Source organism: Manis pentadactyla, chromosome 2 (genome assembly GCF_030020395.1).
Source record: "Manis pentadactyla isolate mManPen7 chromosome 2, mManPen7.hap1, whole genome shotgun sequence".
Taxonomy (NCBI): Eukaryota; Metazoa; Chordata; class Mammalia; order Pholidota; family Manidae; genus Manis; species Manis pentadactyla.
In genome coordinates, this window is record NC_080020.1 from 214,376,512 (window position 1) to 214,397,484 (window position 20,973).

The 20,973-nt window shown below is 38.9% G+C and overlaps 1 protein-coding gene and 1 non-coding gene across 7 annotated transcripts in view; one reads left to right on the forward strand and one right to left on the reverse strand.

The window, feature by feature from the left end:
- RBKS (ribokinase) overlaps positions 1–20,973 on the forward strand; it is a 110,081-nt gene that overhangs the window by 61,851 nt on the left and 27,257 nt on the right. For all 6 annotated transcript variants that reach the window (XM_036903571.2, XM_036903568.2, XM_036903572.2 and 3 more), the window contains one exon: positions 3,054–3,242. In XM_036903571.2, coding sequence (XP_036759466.2) covers positions 3,054–3,242 — 189 coding nt within the window. The remainder of the gene's footprint in view (positions 1–3,053; positions 3,243–20,973) is intronic.
- LOC118921668 (U2 spliceosomal RNA) lies at positions 10,923–11,113 on the reverse strand. Its single transcript, XR_005028457.2, has one exon. It is a non-coding gene; the product is annotated as a U2 spliceosomal RNA (small nuclear RNA).

Sequence of the window (20,973 nt, forward strand, 5' to 3'; positions counted from 1 at the left end):
ACTCTGCGAGACGACAGCACATCTAAGGTTCCCTACAGGAGGATACTGCCTCTGATCAGGAAGGAACCAACCAGCTGCTCACTTAGTGACTGGATTGGCAACATCACCAGTAACACGGCACAGGGAGCCCATACTGCCTATGTAGCACCTGGTTTAGAGACCTCAGGGGCCTGATGGATGGAACTATTAGCCACTGGACAGACAGGCCTAGCCTGGTGGGAGCTGAAGTGTGAAGACTCTCCAACTCAGTGAAGAAGCATAAGGCTGCAAGAGTTCTCCCACATCAACAACCTAAAGATGAACTGGCCCAAGATGAAATTCACATAATACAGTGAGGCGAAAAGGCCTTTAAAATAAGTGTGATTAAGATTCTCATTCATTAAAAAAGAAGAAATTATGAAAGAAAAACAGAATCAAAGACATGTGAATATGAAAATCAGTCAATTAGAGGTCATGAAAATGAAAAATAGCCATTAAGGTGGCTTTTTTTAAGCACTCATTAGAAAGACAAACATCAGACTGCAATGAAGAATTAATGAGTTGAAAGAGAATCTTAATCAATTCACCCAGAAGTGGAAAACTCAATTCATCCAGAAAGCAGCACAGAAAAAAAATAAAATATTAAAGAGGAATTTAGAGAAATGAATGACAGCTTGAGAAACTCCAACATACATCTAATTAGAGTGAACAAAGAAGAGAATGGAGGGGACTGAAGAGAAGCAGTATTAGAGGAAAAACTGCAAAGTGTTTTCTAGAATTGAAAAAAGGCATGCATCCTCGTGTTTTAAACATACCACGTGAGAGAAATAGTTATAACTCCCTAATAACATACATTTTATGTGAAACTGCATAAAATCCAGGGTAAATACAAAAGTTTTTGTAAACAGCCAGAGGAAAAATTATCCTATAAGATTACATATAAATGATTAGAATATTCAATAATCCATTGCTTATAATAGGGGAAAATGGAAAAACCAAAAGTGTTCACAAAAAGGAGGACAGATTTTGTAAATAGAGCATATTTGCAGTATATTGAATACTGTGCAATTTTTTTAAAAGAGCTACATATAGCAACACGAATTAAACAATGTTAAGGGAAAAGAGCACATTGCTATATAATAACCTGTGGAAGATATATATCATGTACTGTCTTTAAAGAAAAATACCTGAAGCAAATCAAGTAAAATGTTAAGATTTGTTAAAGGTAGATGGTAGGTGCATGGGTTCTGGTTGCGTTATTTTTTATGTTCAAGATTTTTCATTAAAGAATTGTTTTTTAAAAGGTTGGTAGAAACCACAAGAAATCAGTGTCTCTGAAAGTAGACCATCCCACTCAACAGATACTGTGATCCCAATAATAAAATCAGTGAAAAACATGAGAAGAGAATGTGGCCTCAAAGTATAACCAACCCAGACTGAAAGGGTCCGTGGAAACAATGTTAAGGGAGGACACGTGCTCAAGTCCACAAAACCTGTGCTGCTGTGAAAACCAGAGCCCAGAACAAGCAGACCCTGTGGGCTGACTTACAGGCAACAAAAAGATTCATCTGGGCAATTCCAGAGCAAGCCCAGGAAGGGACAGACCTGCTCTTAGGAAGAGATCATATGTGGTTAAACTGTAACACAGAAAGGACAGAATCTGATTATAAACTTTTTGAATCCAGAAGTATCATATCATTCATCTAGTCCAGTGATTTTTCAGCCACCTATTTCAGAACCATAGAGGTTCATGCTGGAGATGTGCATAGGGGTGAGGATGCAGGGCTGCAGCCCTTCACCCCCATTTCAGCCAGAAACCTTTTTACATTCTGGGAGAGAACTACTGATCCTGTGCAAGCTCCTCATTTTTTACAGGTTGTATGTGACTTGGGAAAGGTCAGAGGGAAGGTTAGTAGTGGAGGCGGTCTGCGTGTCTTCACACTGCTTTTTCTGCTGTGTAACAGTGCCTCCCCTACTCTGCTTCCATCTTCTCTAGCAAAAGCAACAAAACAAATGGTGGTGTGCCAACATGGAAAGCTATAACTAGTACCATGAGAAAGGCAGGGTGGCCCGAGAGACATCTAAAAAATTACATCCTGAGGTGTGAAATGTACAGGTATGATTTATATCAAATCATTGGTAGTGGCCCTTTCCTTTCTCCTTTACTCCCTCCCACCTTCCTTTCTTTCTTTTGTGGAATTCTCTCTGTTCCCATTAACTCTTTATTATGAAAATTATCATACATACACACAAAATGCTGAAAGAGCGATGCAATGAATACTCATATACTCTCTGCCTAAACAGTTAAGATTTTGCTATATAGCTTTTCCTCTCACCTCTGTGTATTTATTTTTGTTTTTGTTGAATCCTCTGAAAATAAGTTGCAAAATACTTCATCCTGCATTTCCTAAAAGCAGCCACAATACCACCATACACCTAAGAAAGGTATCAATACTATACTGTCATCGAAGATCCAGGTCACAGTCAGATTTCCCCAGTTGTCCCAAGAATGTCTTTTCTGGCTAGTTTTTGTTGCCATTGTTTTGGGTTTTTAATTTATTTTCCTGAGCCAGTATCCATCATCATTCCCCATTGCATTGGTTGTTATGCAGAAGAAGGAAGACATTTTCTACAAAGACAAATCTAAAAACAAAACAAAAGGAATGAAACAGCAGTAGACTCATAGACACTGAGAAGTGACTGGTGATTACCATTGGGAAGGGGTTGGGGTGGGTGGGTGGAGTGAGTGAGGGGTTAAAGAGGCACAAGTATGTCAATCATAATATAAGCTGGTCACAGGGATGAAGTGCAGCCTGGAGAATACAGTCAATGGACCTGTAACATCTTCCCATGTTGACAGACTGTAACTGCACTAGTCGGTATAAGGATTTAATAAAGTGTATAACTGATGAATCACTGTGTTGTATACATGAAACCAATATAATAAATATTGTATATGAACTATACTTCAATTTTTAAAAAGCCATTAAATAACAAAAAAAGTCTAATGTGGAATTGGACCCAGGTTACTTTTCTCACCGCTGTCTTCCTTCATGTTTGTTTGTATATTCCAGGCTGAGATTCTAACCAGCCTCACAGTCAGCAGCCCTGCAGATGCCGGGAAGGCTGCGCTGGTGCTCATGGAGAGGGGCTGCCAGGTCGTGGTCATCACCTTAGGTGCTGAGGGCTGTGTGGTGGTGTCACAGACAGAACCTGCCCCAAAGCACATTCCCACCAACAAAGTCAAAGCTGTGGATACCACGGTAGGTTTTAAAATTCCAAATCGTTTTGGCCCTTGAAAACATCAATATAGTGAGCCTGAATTTTGAATCTTTATCTCAGAGATAAAGGCCCAAGAGGTAATACGGTGGGAGAGAAGAACAACCAGACAGGAGAACTGTGTTTCATCCTTCTCTAACCTATAGAAGTTTGTACAAGTCACTTAACCTCTTGAGCCTCAGTTTACTCATTCAGAATACTGGGATTTTCTGTAGCAGTAAAATTATATTAGTAATTTTATACCAGTCAGTAAAATTATACCTGTATTACCTATATTCATTCATTGATTCACTCACTCACTAAATAAGTACTTATTGAATACCTGTTATATGCCAGTCATATCTTAGGTGCTGGGCTATAGTGATGATCAAGACAAAATCTGCCCTCGTGGGGCTTAGATTTTAGACAGTAACCAAATCACCAAGGTTTACAGGCCTCTCCTCTAGAATGAAATAGCAAGGAGCACTGGTTCACAGAGCTCATTCTTTTATGCAACAAATAATGACAACTAACATTTACTACATGCTTACTGTGTCTCCTTTGCATACATCTCATGTAATCTTTTTAACAATTATATGAAGTAGGTGGTATTATCCTCACTTTTCAGATTTAGAGTCTTGCTCAGGATCATGAAGCTAGGAAGTAACCGAGTTGGGCTTTCAAAATGAGGCCTGCGGACTCCACAGGTGCATCTTGTGTAAGGCGCTGTGCTAAAGACAAGCAGGTTAAATGGACAAGAGCAGAGATGAAAAGGAAACAAGTTAGAAAAAAAGGCTCAGGGTTCCTCTAGAGCTGAGGAAACAAAAATTATTTCTTTATGGCCTAGAATTCAGAAGAGCTGGTTACAAAACTAAGTAAACATCAGGAATGTGTAACTAGAGTTGAGGAAAAATAAAAAATGTAGGGTTTTGATTTATAAGAAGCTGATATGTAGTTCTTTATAAAATACATTTTGATTTTTATGCTTAGAAAAGACTTTAAGATGTGGGTCTAAGTTTATTAAAAAAGAAGCCCAAGAGGATCTGATGAAGTTTTGAATATGAATATGCTTCAAAAAATAGATGGGTGTAAGGAATGCCTTTATAATGGGAAATTACATCCTGGTTGCCTTTCAAAATGTGCTTTATCGGGTATTTGATAAATTGTACTTGGTGGTGTTATTCTTTTCATATAGAGTCATTTCTGAAGCCATTAGTTTTTTTCTGTTTTGTCGAGGACAGTAACCTGAGTTGAGAGGTAGCTTACTAGTTCTAAAATCAATCCTGAATTAGACTAAAACTGTTGCAGATACTGAACTAAAGCAGAAGAATTTATTCTTCTCTTGCTAAAAATGAAACAAAGGGTCTTCATAAAGATGTTGGACCCTGTGATCACCGAGAAATGGCTCATCCTCTGCTTCCAGCATCTGTGTCAGTCACAGCTCCTCTTGCTGTAAGCACCAGAAGCACGGTGCAAATGAGCTTACAGAGAAAAGGAGTTTCTTTGGTGCACATAACTGGGAAGTTCAAAGTATGGCAGAATACAAAGGCTAACCCATGTCAAGACTCATTTGTTCACTCTCCCCACCACCTCTGCTTGCCTTATAGTGGGCATTGAGCTCAGGTGGGCCCCCTCCTGGTGGTGGTCCCTGGCAGCTCCCTGCCTACACTGTGTCCCACATTATATTCCCACCCATCATGTCCAGTGAAAATCAAAGAACTCTTACCAGAGGATGATAAGTGGATGCTGGTCAGACTAGAACAACCCATGCCCACCACAGAATATTCATGTAGAAATGCAGTGCTTGGACATGGTACTAAATGAAGAAACTAGCCTTGGGCATGTTTAAATTCGAATCAGTAGAAATACTCCTCAAGAGTAATTTCACGTTGAAGGACTGGATTTCATAGAACATGACAGATTACAACTTTGAGCATCTTAAATACAGCAATGGGTATCAAGGAGGTTTTCACACTTCGTTGATACTGTTTTGTGTCCCTTCATTTGGTTTCTTAGCACTTGCAGTTCATTTTTAGGTTTCAGGAAAGGAAAAACACAATGAGAGTTCAGAGGAGGAACAGATTACTTGATGCTTAGAGACAGGAGATGGAGAATGGGATCAGGAAGATCAGAGCACAGGAAAGCTGCAGGCTTCATGGGCCATATGCATACATGTTCTGTCACAACTAGACCAGGGTAGCATGGAAGCATTCATAAACAACTACTGAATTAAACTGGTATTAATCTAGACTATTTTACATTAAGGCATTAATTGAAATAACCAGTGCAATCACGATGAACAGAACTCAAAAAAAAAAAACTTAAAGAAACAAGGGAATTAAAATGGTACACTAGAAAATATCTAACACAAAAATGGTAGTAATGGAGGAATAGAAAAACAAAGAAGCTACTAGAAGATCAGCTATTGCAAACTGAGGGATAAAAAACTAAGATGCAGATATGGGATTCAGGAAACAGATGGTACAACATAGGAGAGAAGTCAGGGAGATGAAGGAAAGTTCCAGGATAATACCTCTGCAGCAAGTCTATAATCAGTTAGCCCAGATGAGAGCAGGAGAGTAGAGGCATCTGGGAGGAATGTCTCCCAGTAATTTTTTTAAAAAAAGGAAAAAGAAAGCAATCGTTGAATATCTATGTATTTGAATATGCCCAGAGGTTTTGTTGACTTGCAGAATTTGAGGATGAAGTAGTAATTAATCTATAGAAAACTGAGGGAATGGGAGAAAAAATGAGGCAAATTTTTTCCTCTAGGTCTTCTGAGTTTCAGGGTAAAAGTATGACTAAAGTAAATATAATCTTTGTATGCCACACAGCTGTGAATCCATAGTCAAAACAATGTAAAAGTTGATCATTGATTGAACCCAAAATGGAGATTATAATCATATTGTAAAAAGGCAGGTTAAAGTGAGTGTGTAGTTGTGTGCACATGGGGGAAGGTAAAAGAATTAAATGCTCATTTTCCATAATTAGAAGTCAAGAAGTAATATCTAAAACTGATAGTAAAAAGAACAGCAGTATAAGCATATTACCAGAAATAGAAGATAAATTCCAGAACAAAATGCTAAAAGAATTTAAAATACTTGCCTCATGGAAATGGAAGTAGAGAGAGATGGGACATTTACACTTTAAGCCTATCTTTTTAAACTATGTATTTGGGTGGCTTTTTTTTTAATGACAAAACACAACAAGCCACTAAAATGGCTATAATCAAAAACAGATAATAACAAGTGTTGATGAGGATGTGGAGGAACTAGAATCCTCAGACATTCATGGGAAGAATGTAAGATGTTGTAACCACTTTGGAAAACAGTTTATAAGTGCTTCAAAAGGATCAATTTAGAAATACAATATGACCCAGCAATTCTATTTCTAGGTATATACCCAGAAAAAATAGAAAACATATGTCCACAGAAAAACTTGTACATGAGTGTTCATAGCAGCATTACTCATAATAGCCCAAAATTAGAAACAGCCCAAATTTTCAACAGCAGATGATTGGATAAACAAATTGTGGTATATACATATAATAGAATATTATTCAGCCACAAAAAGGAATAGTGATACAAGCTATAGCATGGGTGAACATCCAATACATACTAAGTGAAAGAAGTCAGACATGAAAGGCCACATATTATATGCTTCCATTGATATGAAATAATCAGAGTAGGTAAATCTATAGAAACAGAAAGTAGATAAATGGTTGCCAGCAGCTGGGGAGAGGGGAGTAGATGGGGAGTGACTGCTAATAGGTATGGGGTTCCTCTTTGGGGTGATGAAAATGACCTGGAATTAGATAGTGGTGATGGTTGGACAACTTTGTGGATACACTAAAAACCACTGAATTGTACACTTGTAAAGGGTGAATTTATGTGAATTATATCTCAATTTAGAAAACAAAGGTCAAACAACAATAACAAAATAATCCATCTAGGCACTTCACTGATGAATGGATCCCCTTATGACAAAGAACCTTCCACTTAATTGCTCTACTGAATCTACTGAATGGGCGAATCTACTGAATGGGCTCTCACTGTCCCCCGAATGGGGTGGAGGTGACATAGGAAACAAGGGTAGTTATTTTCTGGATGTAGAATCTCCCTCAGCGTTTTTATGCTCTTTGTCTTCTTGTCCAGCACATCCATTACTAAAATTCTTGCCTGTTCTGTACACAACCGTTCAGCCTCTTCAGAGGTCCAATAAAGAGGAGATAGTTCACATGGTGAGGTGACGGACTCCCAGGGAGGCATTTTCTTCTGAACAAACGGCCTCCTTCCCTTTCCTGTCGGGCAGGTATTACTTGGTCTGTTAGTTTGTAACCTTCTCACTTTACCACTACTCCTAACCCCTTAACAATGTGCACCTTTTGGGAAAAAAAACCTGTTTTGCAAACTAAATATATACAATTTTCATTTGTCAATCACACCTCAAGAAAGCTGGGAAAATAAATAAATTAATCAGGGATGGCAATGGATGGGGGAAAACATCTTGAGTTACTTGGGACAGACAGCCTGCTCTGGAGGAGCCGTTTCCCATTATCCGGCGGTGCTTCTGCAGGCTGCTATATTCAATTTTGCCTCAGTGTTAATAGTTGGATGTATCACTTCTATTTTTACATCCGTTTTTCCCGTTGTACTAGAGTGAGATGGTGGCAGTAGCTGCAGATGTCCTCAGCTCAGTTTGGAAGACATGACAGATGTGTCTCTTTTCCCATCTCAGTGTGTTATCTGAATCTCAGCCTGAAAATGCCAGAGCGCTCATGTCCTCGCTCCAGTCCTTCCAACCTGAAGGTTAGGGGCTCTGCCTTCGTGTTCATGATTGCACTGAACAATCACTTCATAGAGTCACACGTGTTTAAGGATGGTAATATTTTAGGACTGTTGTGCTAGTGTGATATATTATATTAGCTGTCCTTGGCCTATAAGCTCTAAAATTCTCAACATATAAATTATTTTTCTACATGTAAATGGTTAAGTCTTAGAATCTACATTGACACTACAATTTTAAGAATAAATCAGTCTTCTAAAGAATCAGTCACTTTATAATAAATCTTCCTAATCCAGAGTATATTAAGTAAGCTGGGAGTAATCAAAAGTCAGGGGCATGCGGGATTCTCTTTAACCCCCTTTCTTTCCATTATATTTGAGTCCTCTAGATTTCATAGTTGCTAGTGAGGCGCTAGGCAGCGTCAGCCCAGCTGCATGGATGCCCCCAAGGGACAGCTCAGGGCTCGAGAGCCAGCTGTAAATAAGAGACAGCAACAACGGGAAGCGGAGATCATGTCTGTTAAAGTTTGCGTGGAAGCACTCCGTGCGGGGCGGGGCAGAGGTGTGCTTGCCGGGGCGGCTCGGGCGCCCAAAGCTTTCCCAGGTAACCTCTCCTAGGATATTCCCCCCATCTTGGGGTCTGGCCTTCAGGCATCCATGCTGCTCTCAAGGACAGGCTCCCACTAATCCACCTCTGAGGTACCATCCAGAATGACGACAGTTCAGTCTTTGAAAACGCAGCATGTGAGGGGCCATTATTCCCATCTTGGTATGACCTTTTCCCCAAACCTGCACCCTCTTCCCATCCCCAACTGCCTGGCCTGTGGAAAGCCAAACTATTATTGCCAGATGTAATTACAACCAGTAAGCTTAGGTGCTCTTAAGAGATGTTTCTGAGCTCAGGCAAGCCAAGGTGCTGTTTCCTTTTCAGCCACAGTCCTGCTGAGAGGACCAAATGCTCACCAGCTCTTGCTCGGGCACCGCCAGTGTTCGTCTGTGTGATGACCCTTAAACTGCTTCCCCAGCAAACCACTCTCCTCCTGCCACCTTCTTTCTGATGAACACATGCATTCTTTGCATTTGTTGACAGTGAATAGAGTTTCTGAGGAGTCTTTCTAGTTCAGAAGCCAGTTTGTCCTTAAATAGAGCCTTTGCACATTTCTGTCCAGAAACTTATGTTATAGCCAAGATGCTTGAGTGCCCCTCACTGTTGATTGCCATTACTTGAAAAAGGACGGGGAGAGTAAAATACTGTAGGCAAAGAGTGATAGAATCTTGGGTGCTAAAGAGGTAATTCTAAAATAATAAAACTAATTTGTACTGCCATATCAATTTATTATCCAAGAAGTAACTACTGTTTCCTTCAAATTTTGACCTGAGGAGAATTCAGTGTATCTATTGATAATGCCACTATTGAAAGTACCTTGGGAAATCCTCTTTTAGAATTGCCTTGAGAGCCCTATCACCTTTCTCCCACTAAAGGTTTGTTTTCTTTCTACTCATAAAATTAGTACACGCTTAGTGTTCAAGTGGAGAAAAAAGCAGACAACACAAAAAAGGTATAAAGGGCAAAGTCAAATACCTGTAATCCTACACTTAGATTATCCTTTTACTGTAATCCTTTAGTGTAAGTCTTTCCAGATTTTTTTCCATGCACATTCATGCACTCTGAATATCTATTAACAGAAAATTTAAGTATTTTCAACAGTAGAGATTAATGTAATTATGGGAAGCCTCTACAGTTCAAAAAAACCAAACAATTCTCTAGAATAATACAAATAGCAATTCACTGAGTATAAAAATTACAAAATGAGACAATGTTCAACTTCACAAGAAATCATGAATATGCAAATCAAAGTAACAGTGAGATCCCCTTTATTGCCCACCAGATCAGCCACAAAAAAAAAAAATTTATGATGTCAAAGTCCAAATAAATTGGAAAACTCATGCTCTCATATAATTCTGGGGAGAACATAAATTCATACAATGTTTTCAAGGGCAATTTGACAGTACCAGTTTTTTAACTATGCTTTTCCTTTGATCTAGTATGTATCTCCTTCTAAGAGTCTATCCTATAGAAGTGCTCATACATACAAATATCTGTACAAGAATGTTTATTTCAGTTTGGTTTGTAATAATCAAAAATGATCAGACAGGTCTACATAATGATCAGTAGGAGAAAGTCAAATTATAATAGTATGGCACCATGTATTTAAAAATAATTCTAGCTACCTATAAGTAGAAGGCGTATTTTAAAATCTAGAAAAAACTCCACCAGACTTATTACCATCATTACTCACTGGAAATGAGAATAGGATAGAAGTTATTGGAAAGGACTTCTGTATTCTACTCCATATTATTCTGAATTCTTTGAGTTTCTGTAATCCTGTATTTTACATGTACTATTTTGAAATCTGGAGGAAATAAGACTCTCGGACAAAAATGATTTGGAAAACAATTGGAACCACATCTAGCAAGATAGGTGACATCATTTCTCAAAAGGTGTACTGGCATTAGCGTCACAAAGGAGCCAGTGACTGGCCACAGTTCACTCTTTGGTCTCATAATGAACCTCTCAAGCATCCCAAAATCTCTATTTAAGTAAGCTAAGTGTCCCTTTGACTTAGGATGACTTCTGAGGGGACAGATTCCTAGTACTGAAGAAATAGATCCACATTACCTTCAGACCCAGGGCATGGGAGCCTCCTTAAGTCTTGGATATTTCACTACACACTTCTGATAGGCTTTTTTTCCTTAGTCTTTCTAAAGAAACGATTTCTCTGCAAAACATGTTATTTTATACAGCGTCCCTTGGAAATATCAGAATAAATGTCAAAGCTGCACTGTTTCTGTTCATCACTCAAAAGCACAGCAGATCTTTTTTTTTTTACTCCCCCCTGGAGGGGGTGTACTGTTCCCGGAAGTACTGCAATACCATGTCGATGCATGGAGTGGACGGAGCAAGCTCCTCTTCCATATCCCTGCTCCAAAAATCCATTTAATATATTGTCCTCAGATAGAGGACGTATCAGATATTAAACTGATAAGAACAGATACTACACTTGATCTTAGCCAAAAGGCCGAGAAGCAACAGCACAACAGATCTTCAGAGAAACTTTCTTCATGTTCAAGTTTTCTTTCTGAATGGGTCTGCCCACATATCTCAGTTTAACTCTTCAAACCTCATTCTCCCATTAATAATATGTTGAATGACCCAGACTTTGCTTTTGCCACATCATATTATGACTGAAGACCTGGAGGAGCTGTAAAAGGGGCCAGGCCACAGGTGATGCCTCCTGTTTAAGTGCTTTGTGGTTCACACACTTCCTTACTCACATACCTCCTATTTGAACAGACGTGAGTGGAATGGCTCATGACAGATGTAGCAGTCCTTTGGACTGAATTGTGTCCCCTCCAAAATTCCTATGTTGAGGCCCTAACTCCCAATGTAACTGTATTTAGAGATAGGGCCTATAATGGTGTGAAGTTAAGTGAGGTCATAAGGATGGAGCCTTGAGCCCATAGGATTAATGTCCTTCTAAGAAGTGAGACTAGAGAGCTCATTCTCTCTCCATGCACACTCAAAGAAGAGGTTGTGTGAGCACACAGCAAGATGTGGCCATCTGCAAGCCAGGAGAAGAGGCCTCAGAATGAAACCTACCTTGCCAACACCTTGATCTTGGACTTTTAGCTTCCAGAACTGAGAGAAACAAATATCTGTTGTTTAAATAAGCCACCCAGTCTGTGATGTTTTGTTATGGTGGCCCAAGCAGATTAACACACGTAAGAAAGCAAATGAACATGCTTTAGAAGTGACCTCCAGTGAATACTGAAAAATCAGCTGTTCTGTGAGGAGAAAATAATCAGAAGTGAACAAACAGGATCAGCCTAAATCACCTTTCTGGTGAAATATCTCAAAAGTTTTACATATGGTTTAACTGTAATCATCAGTCCCAGTGGGTAAGGGCAGATGATGACCTGAGTTCTAGTCCTGATTTAGCTATTAACCAGCAGCTGCTTTGGGCAAATGGGTCATTATGTTTGGGGCTCAGGCTATACACCCAAACATGATATGTCTGGAGTGCATGATCTCTGAGGCATCTTCAATCTGAAATTCCTTGATTCTTACAGATTCTTGGGAACGTGAGAATTCTATGGCTAAAGTTGAAAAAAAAGGCACTACTCTATACCAGGCATTGTGCTGGACTCGTTGTGCACTATCTCACATGCTAGAACAACCCTGTAAGAGCGTGCCCCTTTTAGAGAGGAAGAAATTATATAAACAACCTTCTCAGAATCATTTTGGCTGGTAAATTGGCAGAGCCAGGAATTGACTCTAGGTCCGTCTGTCTGCCTGACTCTAACATCTGTGCACTCTCCATTATACCACTCTGCCTGTTGATTTGGTCGCAGTTTGCCTAGCCTAGGCTCTCTCCTTTTTGGCTTTTCAGCACTGACTTTCCTTGTCACTTGTCATGACAAACAGGCTTCTGTAATTGCTCCAGTTCGCTAGGCCTTCAGAAGTTGCAAAATCTTGCAAAGGCACTGCCTACTTTGTGAAGCACCATACAGTCCCACTTAAATACAATAACCCATGTGCAGGTAGGCCTCCTGCTATTGCACTCCACTTTCTTGTACTTTGCAGATATTGCATTTTTTTTTTACAAACTGAAAGTTTGTGGCAATCCTGTGTCAAGCTGATTGACACCATTTTCCTAGCAACATTTGCTCACTTCATGTCTGTGTCACATTTTGGTAATTCTCACAGTATTACAAATTTTTCATTATTATTATATCTTTGATTGTGATCTGTGATCAGTGATCTTTGATGTTACTGTCATAACTGTTTTAGGGTTCCATAAACCACGTCCATATAAAATGGCAAACGTAATCAATGAATGTGTGTGTGTGCTGACTGCTCCACCATCCAACCATTCTCCTGTCTCTCACTCTCTCCTCGGGCCTCCCTATTCCCTGAGACACAATAATATTGAAATTAGGCCAGTTAATTACCCTACAGTGGCCTCTAAATATTCAAGTGAAAGGAGGAGGCACATATCTCTCACTTTAAATAAAAAACTAGAAATGATTAAGCTTAGTGAAGAAGGTGTATCCAAAGCCGAGATAGCCAAAGGCTAGGCTTCTTGCACCAGCAAGCCAAGTTGTGAATGCAAAAGAAAGTTTTTGAAAGAAATTAAAAGTACTACTCCAGTGAACACATGAATGATAAGAAAGTGAAACAGCATTATTGCTGATACGGAGAAAGTTTGAGTGGTCTGGATAGAAGACCAAACCAGCCACAACATTCCAACGTAACCCAAAGGCTAAATAAACCAGAGCAAGGCCCTAACTCTTCAATTCTGTGAAGGCTCAGAGAGGTGAAGAAGCTGCAGAAGAAAAGTTGGAAGCGAACAGGTTTGTTCATGAGGTTTAATGAACGAACCATCTTCATAACATATAAAATGTAAGGGGAAGCAGCAAGTGCTTATGTAAGTTACCCAGAAGGTCTGGCTTAAGATAATTCCTGAAGGTGGCTACAATAAACAACAGATTTTCAGTGTAGATGAAACAGCCTTCTATTGGAAGAAGATGACTTCTAGGACTTTGATAACTAGAGATAAGTTAATATCTGTCTTCAAAGCTTCAAAAGACAGGCTGACTCTCTTGTTAGGGGCTAATGCAGCTGGTGACTTTAAGTTGGAGCCAGTGCTCATATACTATTCCAAAAATCCTAGGGCCCTTAAGAATTTGGCTAAATCAACTCTGCCTATGCTCTATATAGAACAACAGAGCTGGGATGACAGCACATCTGTTTATAACATAGTTTATTGAATATTTTAAGCCCACTGTTGAGACCTACTGCTCAGAAAAGAAGATTCCTTTCAAAATATTACTGCTCACTGACAGTGCACCTGGCCACCCAAGAGCTCTGATGGAGATGCACAATGAGATTAATGTTGTTTACCTATGCCTCTTAACACATCATCCATTTTGTAGCCCATAGATCAAGCAATCAATTCAACCTATGAGTCATATTATTTAAGAAACATATTTCATAAAACAGTAGCTGCCATAGATAGTGATTCCTATGATGGGTGTGGGCAAACTAAATTGAAGATCTTCTGGAAAAGTTTCACCATTCTAGATGCCGTTAAGAACATTCATGATTCATGAGAAGAGGTCAAAAAGTCAATATTAACAGAACTTTGGAAGAAGTTGATTCCAGCTCTAATGGGTGACTTTAAGGGGTTCAAGACTTCTGTGGAGGAAATCACTGCAGATATGGCAGAAATAACAGGAGAACAGAATTATAAGAATTGGTGCAATCCTAGGATAAAATTTTAATGTATGAGCAAAGTGGTTTCTTGAGAAGAAATCTTCTCCTGGTAAAGATGCTGTGAAGGGTGTTGAAATGATAACAAAGGATTTAGAATATTACATGAACTTAGTTGGTAAAGCAACACCCGAGCTTAAGAGGATTGACTCCAATTTTGAAAGAAGTTCTTCTGTGGATAAAATGCTATCAAACATCATCACATGCTACAGAAAAACTGTTCCTTAAAGAAAGAGTCCACCAATGTGGCAAACTTCATTGTTATCTTATTAAGAAATTGCCAGCCACTTTAACTTTCAATCACCACCCTGATCAGTCAGCAACCAATAACTTAGAGGCAGGACCCTCCACCAGCAAAAAGATTATGACTCGCTGAAAGCTCAGATGATAGTTACCATTTTTAGGAATTAATTATTTTTAATTAAGGTATACACATTGTTTGTTTAGACATAATACTATCGCACACTTAATAGACTACAGTATAGTGTAAACATAGATTTTATATGCAGTAGGAAACCAAAAATTTCATCTAACTCACTTTATTACATATTCACTTTCTTGCAGTGGTCTGGAACCAAACCCACAATATCTCTAGGGTATGACATATAGCCCTAAAAACAGTGCCTGGCACATGTAAGCACTCAATGCATCTTGGCACTCATTAGTAGGTCCCTATGTGTCTGTTTACCTGAACTGGACAGTTTGGGGGTACCAGGTAGCATGTACCAGGAGTTTGCATCACTCACCATTATGCAGAGTAGGCATGACCTTGGCTGTGTACACTACTGGAAAGAAACCCGGATCCCACTGCCATTCAACTCCAGCATCTTCCCATACAGGGCAAGGAGCTTGACTGCAATGGACAGTCTAGTCCAGATAGCAAAAGTTCATGCACAGATCACTTTGATCCATTCTTGTCATTGAACGACCAAACCACTCCTAGAGACCATGACCAAATCGTCTGTTCACTTAACTTCTTTAAATAGGGGCCTGAACTGCTAACTAGAGAGGCTAGGACAAATATAATTCCCCTTTTTTAACATCCTCAAACTAGCCCTCTAGTTTAAGGAGAGAAAAAACACTCCTCCTTCCCTGCCTAACAAACTGCTACACATCCTCAAGGTCCAGCTCAAGAGTTCTTTTGTGGCAACCCCAATGCTTGCTGCAATGCTTGGCATATAATAAAAGGCTGTCCTGAAACAAGGAAGGAGCCCTAGTTTGTTCTGGGAAGGTAACTAGTGTGTATGGAAGAGTCACTTAACCTCCTTGAGCCCTAGAGTTCTCAGGAAACTAGAGGGTTTACAGGATTGCTTATATTCCTTAAGTTCTACACTGAATATGCCAAGAGAAAGGATAAATCTCAGATACAAATGCTCTTTTTTAATTATTTGAAAAGAAAAATTACCTAGTTTCCTATGTTGAAAAGTATCCTTAGATTGTTTTACCTGAAGTCATAGAAAGGCCAGGCCAAAAAATATTAGTTAGGAGAGGTACGTGACATCTCTGAAATTGGCATCATAGAATAAAGAGAACCAAAATGAGGCTCTGAAATAGCCATATTAACCTTAGGAATGATATCAATAAGTGGATATGATAGCTGTGCAAACTCTGCTGACTCCGGCCAGAGAGAAAATGAAGATGACAAAAAGTTCACTGACTATAAAGAAAGGATAGAGGACAAGGTAATTGCTAAAGAGACTGATCAGCAAGGCACAAGACATCTGTCATGCCCATGGGGGGCCGTATTAGCTCTATTATATTACTTCCACATCAGCAGACCACCTCATTTACTAGCTAATCAGGCAGAAGTAAGTATTTTAAATTATCTTTCTTAATCCTGCATATGATCAGTTGAAAACCCAGGGCTCTAAAAATCTAATTGTAACTGCTTACCAGAAATGTCATCTTCACTTTGAGGAACTGAACCAAGGCCAAATACAAGACTGTTTTTTCCATTTTCCTGAGGTATTGGACATGCCTGTCAGAACTGGACATGCATGTTCATATGCCTAGTACTAGAAAATACAGGGGTTCCCAAGGGGACTTGGGGTCCCTGACTCTGTTTCAGAACTCAAATATGGCCAGAGACTAAAAAGGAGCAGTGGTCCTGGAGACAAGGGGCATGGAGGTAGAAAAGAAAATCTAAGTCTAGATTTAGAGTGTTCTGTGGGCCTAATTGAGGGACAGGAATTATTAGTCCCTCTCCCAATAAGAAGGGATGGTATGAGGTTCTGTGTCGATGATATATGCTCTGTGTGAATAAACTGTTAGTGGCATGAATGCCAAGTGTTTATCTGTGTAAGTAAAAGCTCCTACAGTGGGACAGAATTTAAAGGGGCAACTAGTCACTCTCACCTTCCTCCTCCTATTTCCACTCCTTTAAAAACTAAAGGAGTGCTGTATACTATGGTACAACCCCTGAAAAAGCTATGTGATTTGGGGAGAGCGGGTCCAGAGGTTAGGTGAATTATATCTCCTCTGAAAGATTCTCTAAAAACTGAAAGTTTTATATTCTTTTCCTTCCTTGGTCAAAACAAACCAAAATTGGGACTAAAAAGAACATGGTTATATTTGTTAGGTGATTGCCCCATGACCATCTGTTCTCAGGTATGAACATAGTTTTAGTCTACCTGTCTGCTTACTCTGCTCTTTAGCTTCTAGTTTTAGCATGTGGGAGTCTACTTATGCAAATTATGTTGTAAGTGAACATAATTTGCATCAAATACATTTACGACTTACCTCAGTAGTCCCGAGGCCAATCAGATTTCCTTCCTTCCTCCCTTCTTTATAAATTAAGAAATATTTCAGTTATACTGAAAAGCATAGAGAATGGTATCATGAACCCATATTCATGGACCCACTACCCAACTTAGTTCTTAAGAGTTTGTTCTTTCAGGTAGTTTTTAAGAAATAAAACATTACAAACACAGTGTCACCTCTTGGCTTAAGATGTCTGTGCTATGAAAATTCAACTGTAGCTTTTAGAAACACATTTGAATAGAAGAATAGTATTATTCTGTAAGAATTTCTCTTGATGTTTGCCATTCTGCAGTTTTACTACAGTGAGTCCAGATTGAAATTTATTTTTATTTATACTGCTCATGACTCTGTTCTTCCTGAATTTTAGTATATGTGTTTTTCAGAATCAATTCTGAAAAATTTTCAACATTCTCTTTTATTATCACCTCTCTGCTATTTTCTCAATCATTCCTTCTGGAATCCCCATAAAGCATATATTAGACCTTCTCTTTTTATTCTTCATGTCTTTTAAAACTGCTAGAGTGAAGGTTACTAGGGTTTTTCCCCACCAAATAACAAGAGAATAAGAAAGGAAGATAGGAATAGAGAGGAACTACAAAAATAACCAGAAAATAAATAATAAAATGGCAATAAATACATATCTGTCAATAACTACATTAAATGTAAATGCACCAAGCAAATGACATAGAGTGGCATAATGGATAAAGAAACAAGACACATCTATATGCTGCCTACAAGAAAGTCATTACAGACCTAAAGACATACATAGATAGACTGAAAGTGACAGGATAGAAAAAGATATTTCATGCAAATAATAGGGAAAAAATAAGGAGTAGAAGTACTTAGATCAGACAGAATAGACTTAAAACAAAGAAAGTAACAAAAGACATAGAAGGACATTATATAATGATAGAGGGGATATCCAACAAGAGGATATAACAATTATAAATATCCATGCACCCAACATAGGAGTACCTAGATAGGTAAAACAAATATTAACAGAACTAAAGGGGGAAATAGATGGCAATTCGTTCATATTAGGGGACTTTAACATGACACTTACATCAATAGATCAACCAGACAGAAAATAAATCAGGAAACAGAGGCACTGAACAACACATTAGATCAGATGGACTAAACAGACATCTACAGAACATTCCATCCAAAAGCAACAGGATACACATTTTTCTCAGGTGTACATGGAATGTTCTCCAGAATAGATCATATACTAGGCCACAAAAAGAGCTCAAGAAATTTAAAAAGATTGAAATTGTATCAAGCAACTACTCAGTATGAAAATGGAAATAAATGGTATGAAAGTAGAAATAAATCACATGAAGAACACAAAAAACCCACAAACACATGCATGCTAAACAACATGCTTCTAAATAATCAATGGATCAATGAACAAATCAAGTACAAATCAAGTAATACATGGAGAAGAATGAAAACAAAAATACAACAGTTCAAAACCTGTGGGATGCTGCAAAAGATTCATATGGAACCACAAAAGACCCCAAACAGCCAAAGCAATCCTGAGAAATAAGAACAAAACTGGGGATATTACCCTCCCTGACTTCAAGCCATACTATAAAGCTACAGTAATCAAAATAGTATGGTACTGACACAAGAACAGACCCATAGATCAGTGGAACAGAAGAGAGAACCCAAATGTAAACCCATACATACCTGGTCAATCAATATACAATAAAAGAGCCATGAAATACATTGGGGAAAAGACAGCTTTTTCAATAACTGGTGTTAGGGAAACTGGACAGCTACATGCAAGAGAATGAAACTGGATTACTGTCTGACTCCATACATAAAAGTAAACTCAAAATGGATCAAAGACCTGAATGTAAATCATAAAACCATAAAACTCTTAGAAGGAAACAGGCAAAAATCTCTTGAACATAAGCATAACCAATTTTTTCCTGAACACATCTCAGGCAAGGGAAACAAAAATGAACAAGTGGGACTACATCAAACTAAAAAGCTTCTATACAGCAAAGGACACCATCAGCAGAACAAAAAGGCAGCCTACAGCATGGAAAAATATATTTTGTAAACTATCTGACAAGGGGTTAACATCCAAAGTATATAAAGAACTCATAAAACTCAACACCAAAAAGACAAATTAATGGGATTTAAAAATGGGTAGAGGCCATGAATAGGCATTTTTCCAAAGAAAAAATAGAGATGGCCAACAGGCATATGCAAAGATGCTCCACCTCACTAATCATCAGGGAAATAAAAGTCAAAACTACAATGAGATATGATCTCACACAGTCAGAATGGCCACTAGAAATAACAAGTGTTGGTGAAGATGTGGAGAAAAGGGAACCCTCCTACACTGTTGGTGGGAATGTAAATTGGTGCAGCCACTGTGGAAAGCAATATGGAGGTTCCTCAAAAACTAAAAATAGAAATACCATACAACTCAGTAATTCCACTTCTAGGAATTTACCCAAAGAAAACAAAATCCCTGATTCAAAAAGATATATGCACCTTATGTTTATTGCCGCTTTATTTACAATAACCAAGATATGGAAGCAACCAAAGTGTCCATCAATAGATGAATGGATAAATAAGGCATGGTACATATACACAATGGAATATTATTCAGCCATAAAAAATCCTGCCATTTGCAACATGGATGGACCTAGAAGGTATTATGCTAAGCAAAATAAGCCAGTCAAAGAAAGACAAATACCATATGATTTCATTTATTTGTGGAATATTAAAACAAAACAGGACAGGATGAACAGGATAGCAGTAGACTCAAAGACACTGAGAAGTGACTGATGGCTCTCATGAGGGAGGGGTTAGAGTGAGTGGGTGAGGATGGTGAGAAAAAAGGGGCACAAAAATTCTCAAATAGAAGTTGGTCATAAGGATGGTAGTACAGCATGGAGAGTATAGCCAATCATTCTGTAACATATTCCTATGTTGACAGATAGTAACTGCACTAGTGGGGGTAAGGATTTAATAATATGGGTAACTGGTGAACCACTGTGTTGTATACTTGAAACCAATATAAGATTATGTATCAACCATACTTCACTAAAAAAATTGCTGTATATTTTGAAAAATTGAAATTAAAATTAAATAAATAGGGTTTTTTCAGAGTCAGGATCCTGAGGCCGTGTGTCACCTTTTTCTTGGAGCATCCTGGTAGTTCCAGGGTTGAAAGAAAAACGACCTCTAGAATTAGAACAGTCCTTTAAGAAATGGAAAAGACCCCTGTAGGAAATGATGGCAAAACAGGGGCACGGTGGTGTAATAAGACAGTCCCTGGCCACAGAGAGCTCAAGTCTAGAAGACTGTGTAGCCCCACCATGAGAAGCACTGTGATGGGGGTGCATCTGAGGTGCTGTGGAGGGCAGCTCAGGGGCCTACTGACTCGGGGAGCCCAGGGACCTTCTCTGAGAGGGCAGGGGAAGGTGGTGAGCTGCAGGGTAAGTCAGCATGGTGACCTGGAGACAGGCACATCCATTTTGGGAAATGACTGATCTACGTGACAGAGAAGCATTTGGAGCACAAATATATCCTTCATCTAAAGTAAATAACATTTGAAGGAAGCTCTTTTGCAACATAATGCTAGTTCAGATATCTACCCTGTCACCTGGGCCTTAGACACTAACTTACTCCTGATAGACATATAGCCTTCATTTAACTAGACACTCTCCCCCTGATGACGTGACAGATCAGCCAGTATGTGATAAATTTGGGTTATGGGGACCCAGATTACTAGGTAGTCCAGCCAAGACATACACAGTTGGTTGTGAATCATCCACACAACAGCCTTCAGCACTTAGACTCACAGCACAATTGCTCAGTTCCTTCCTTCATTTTCTC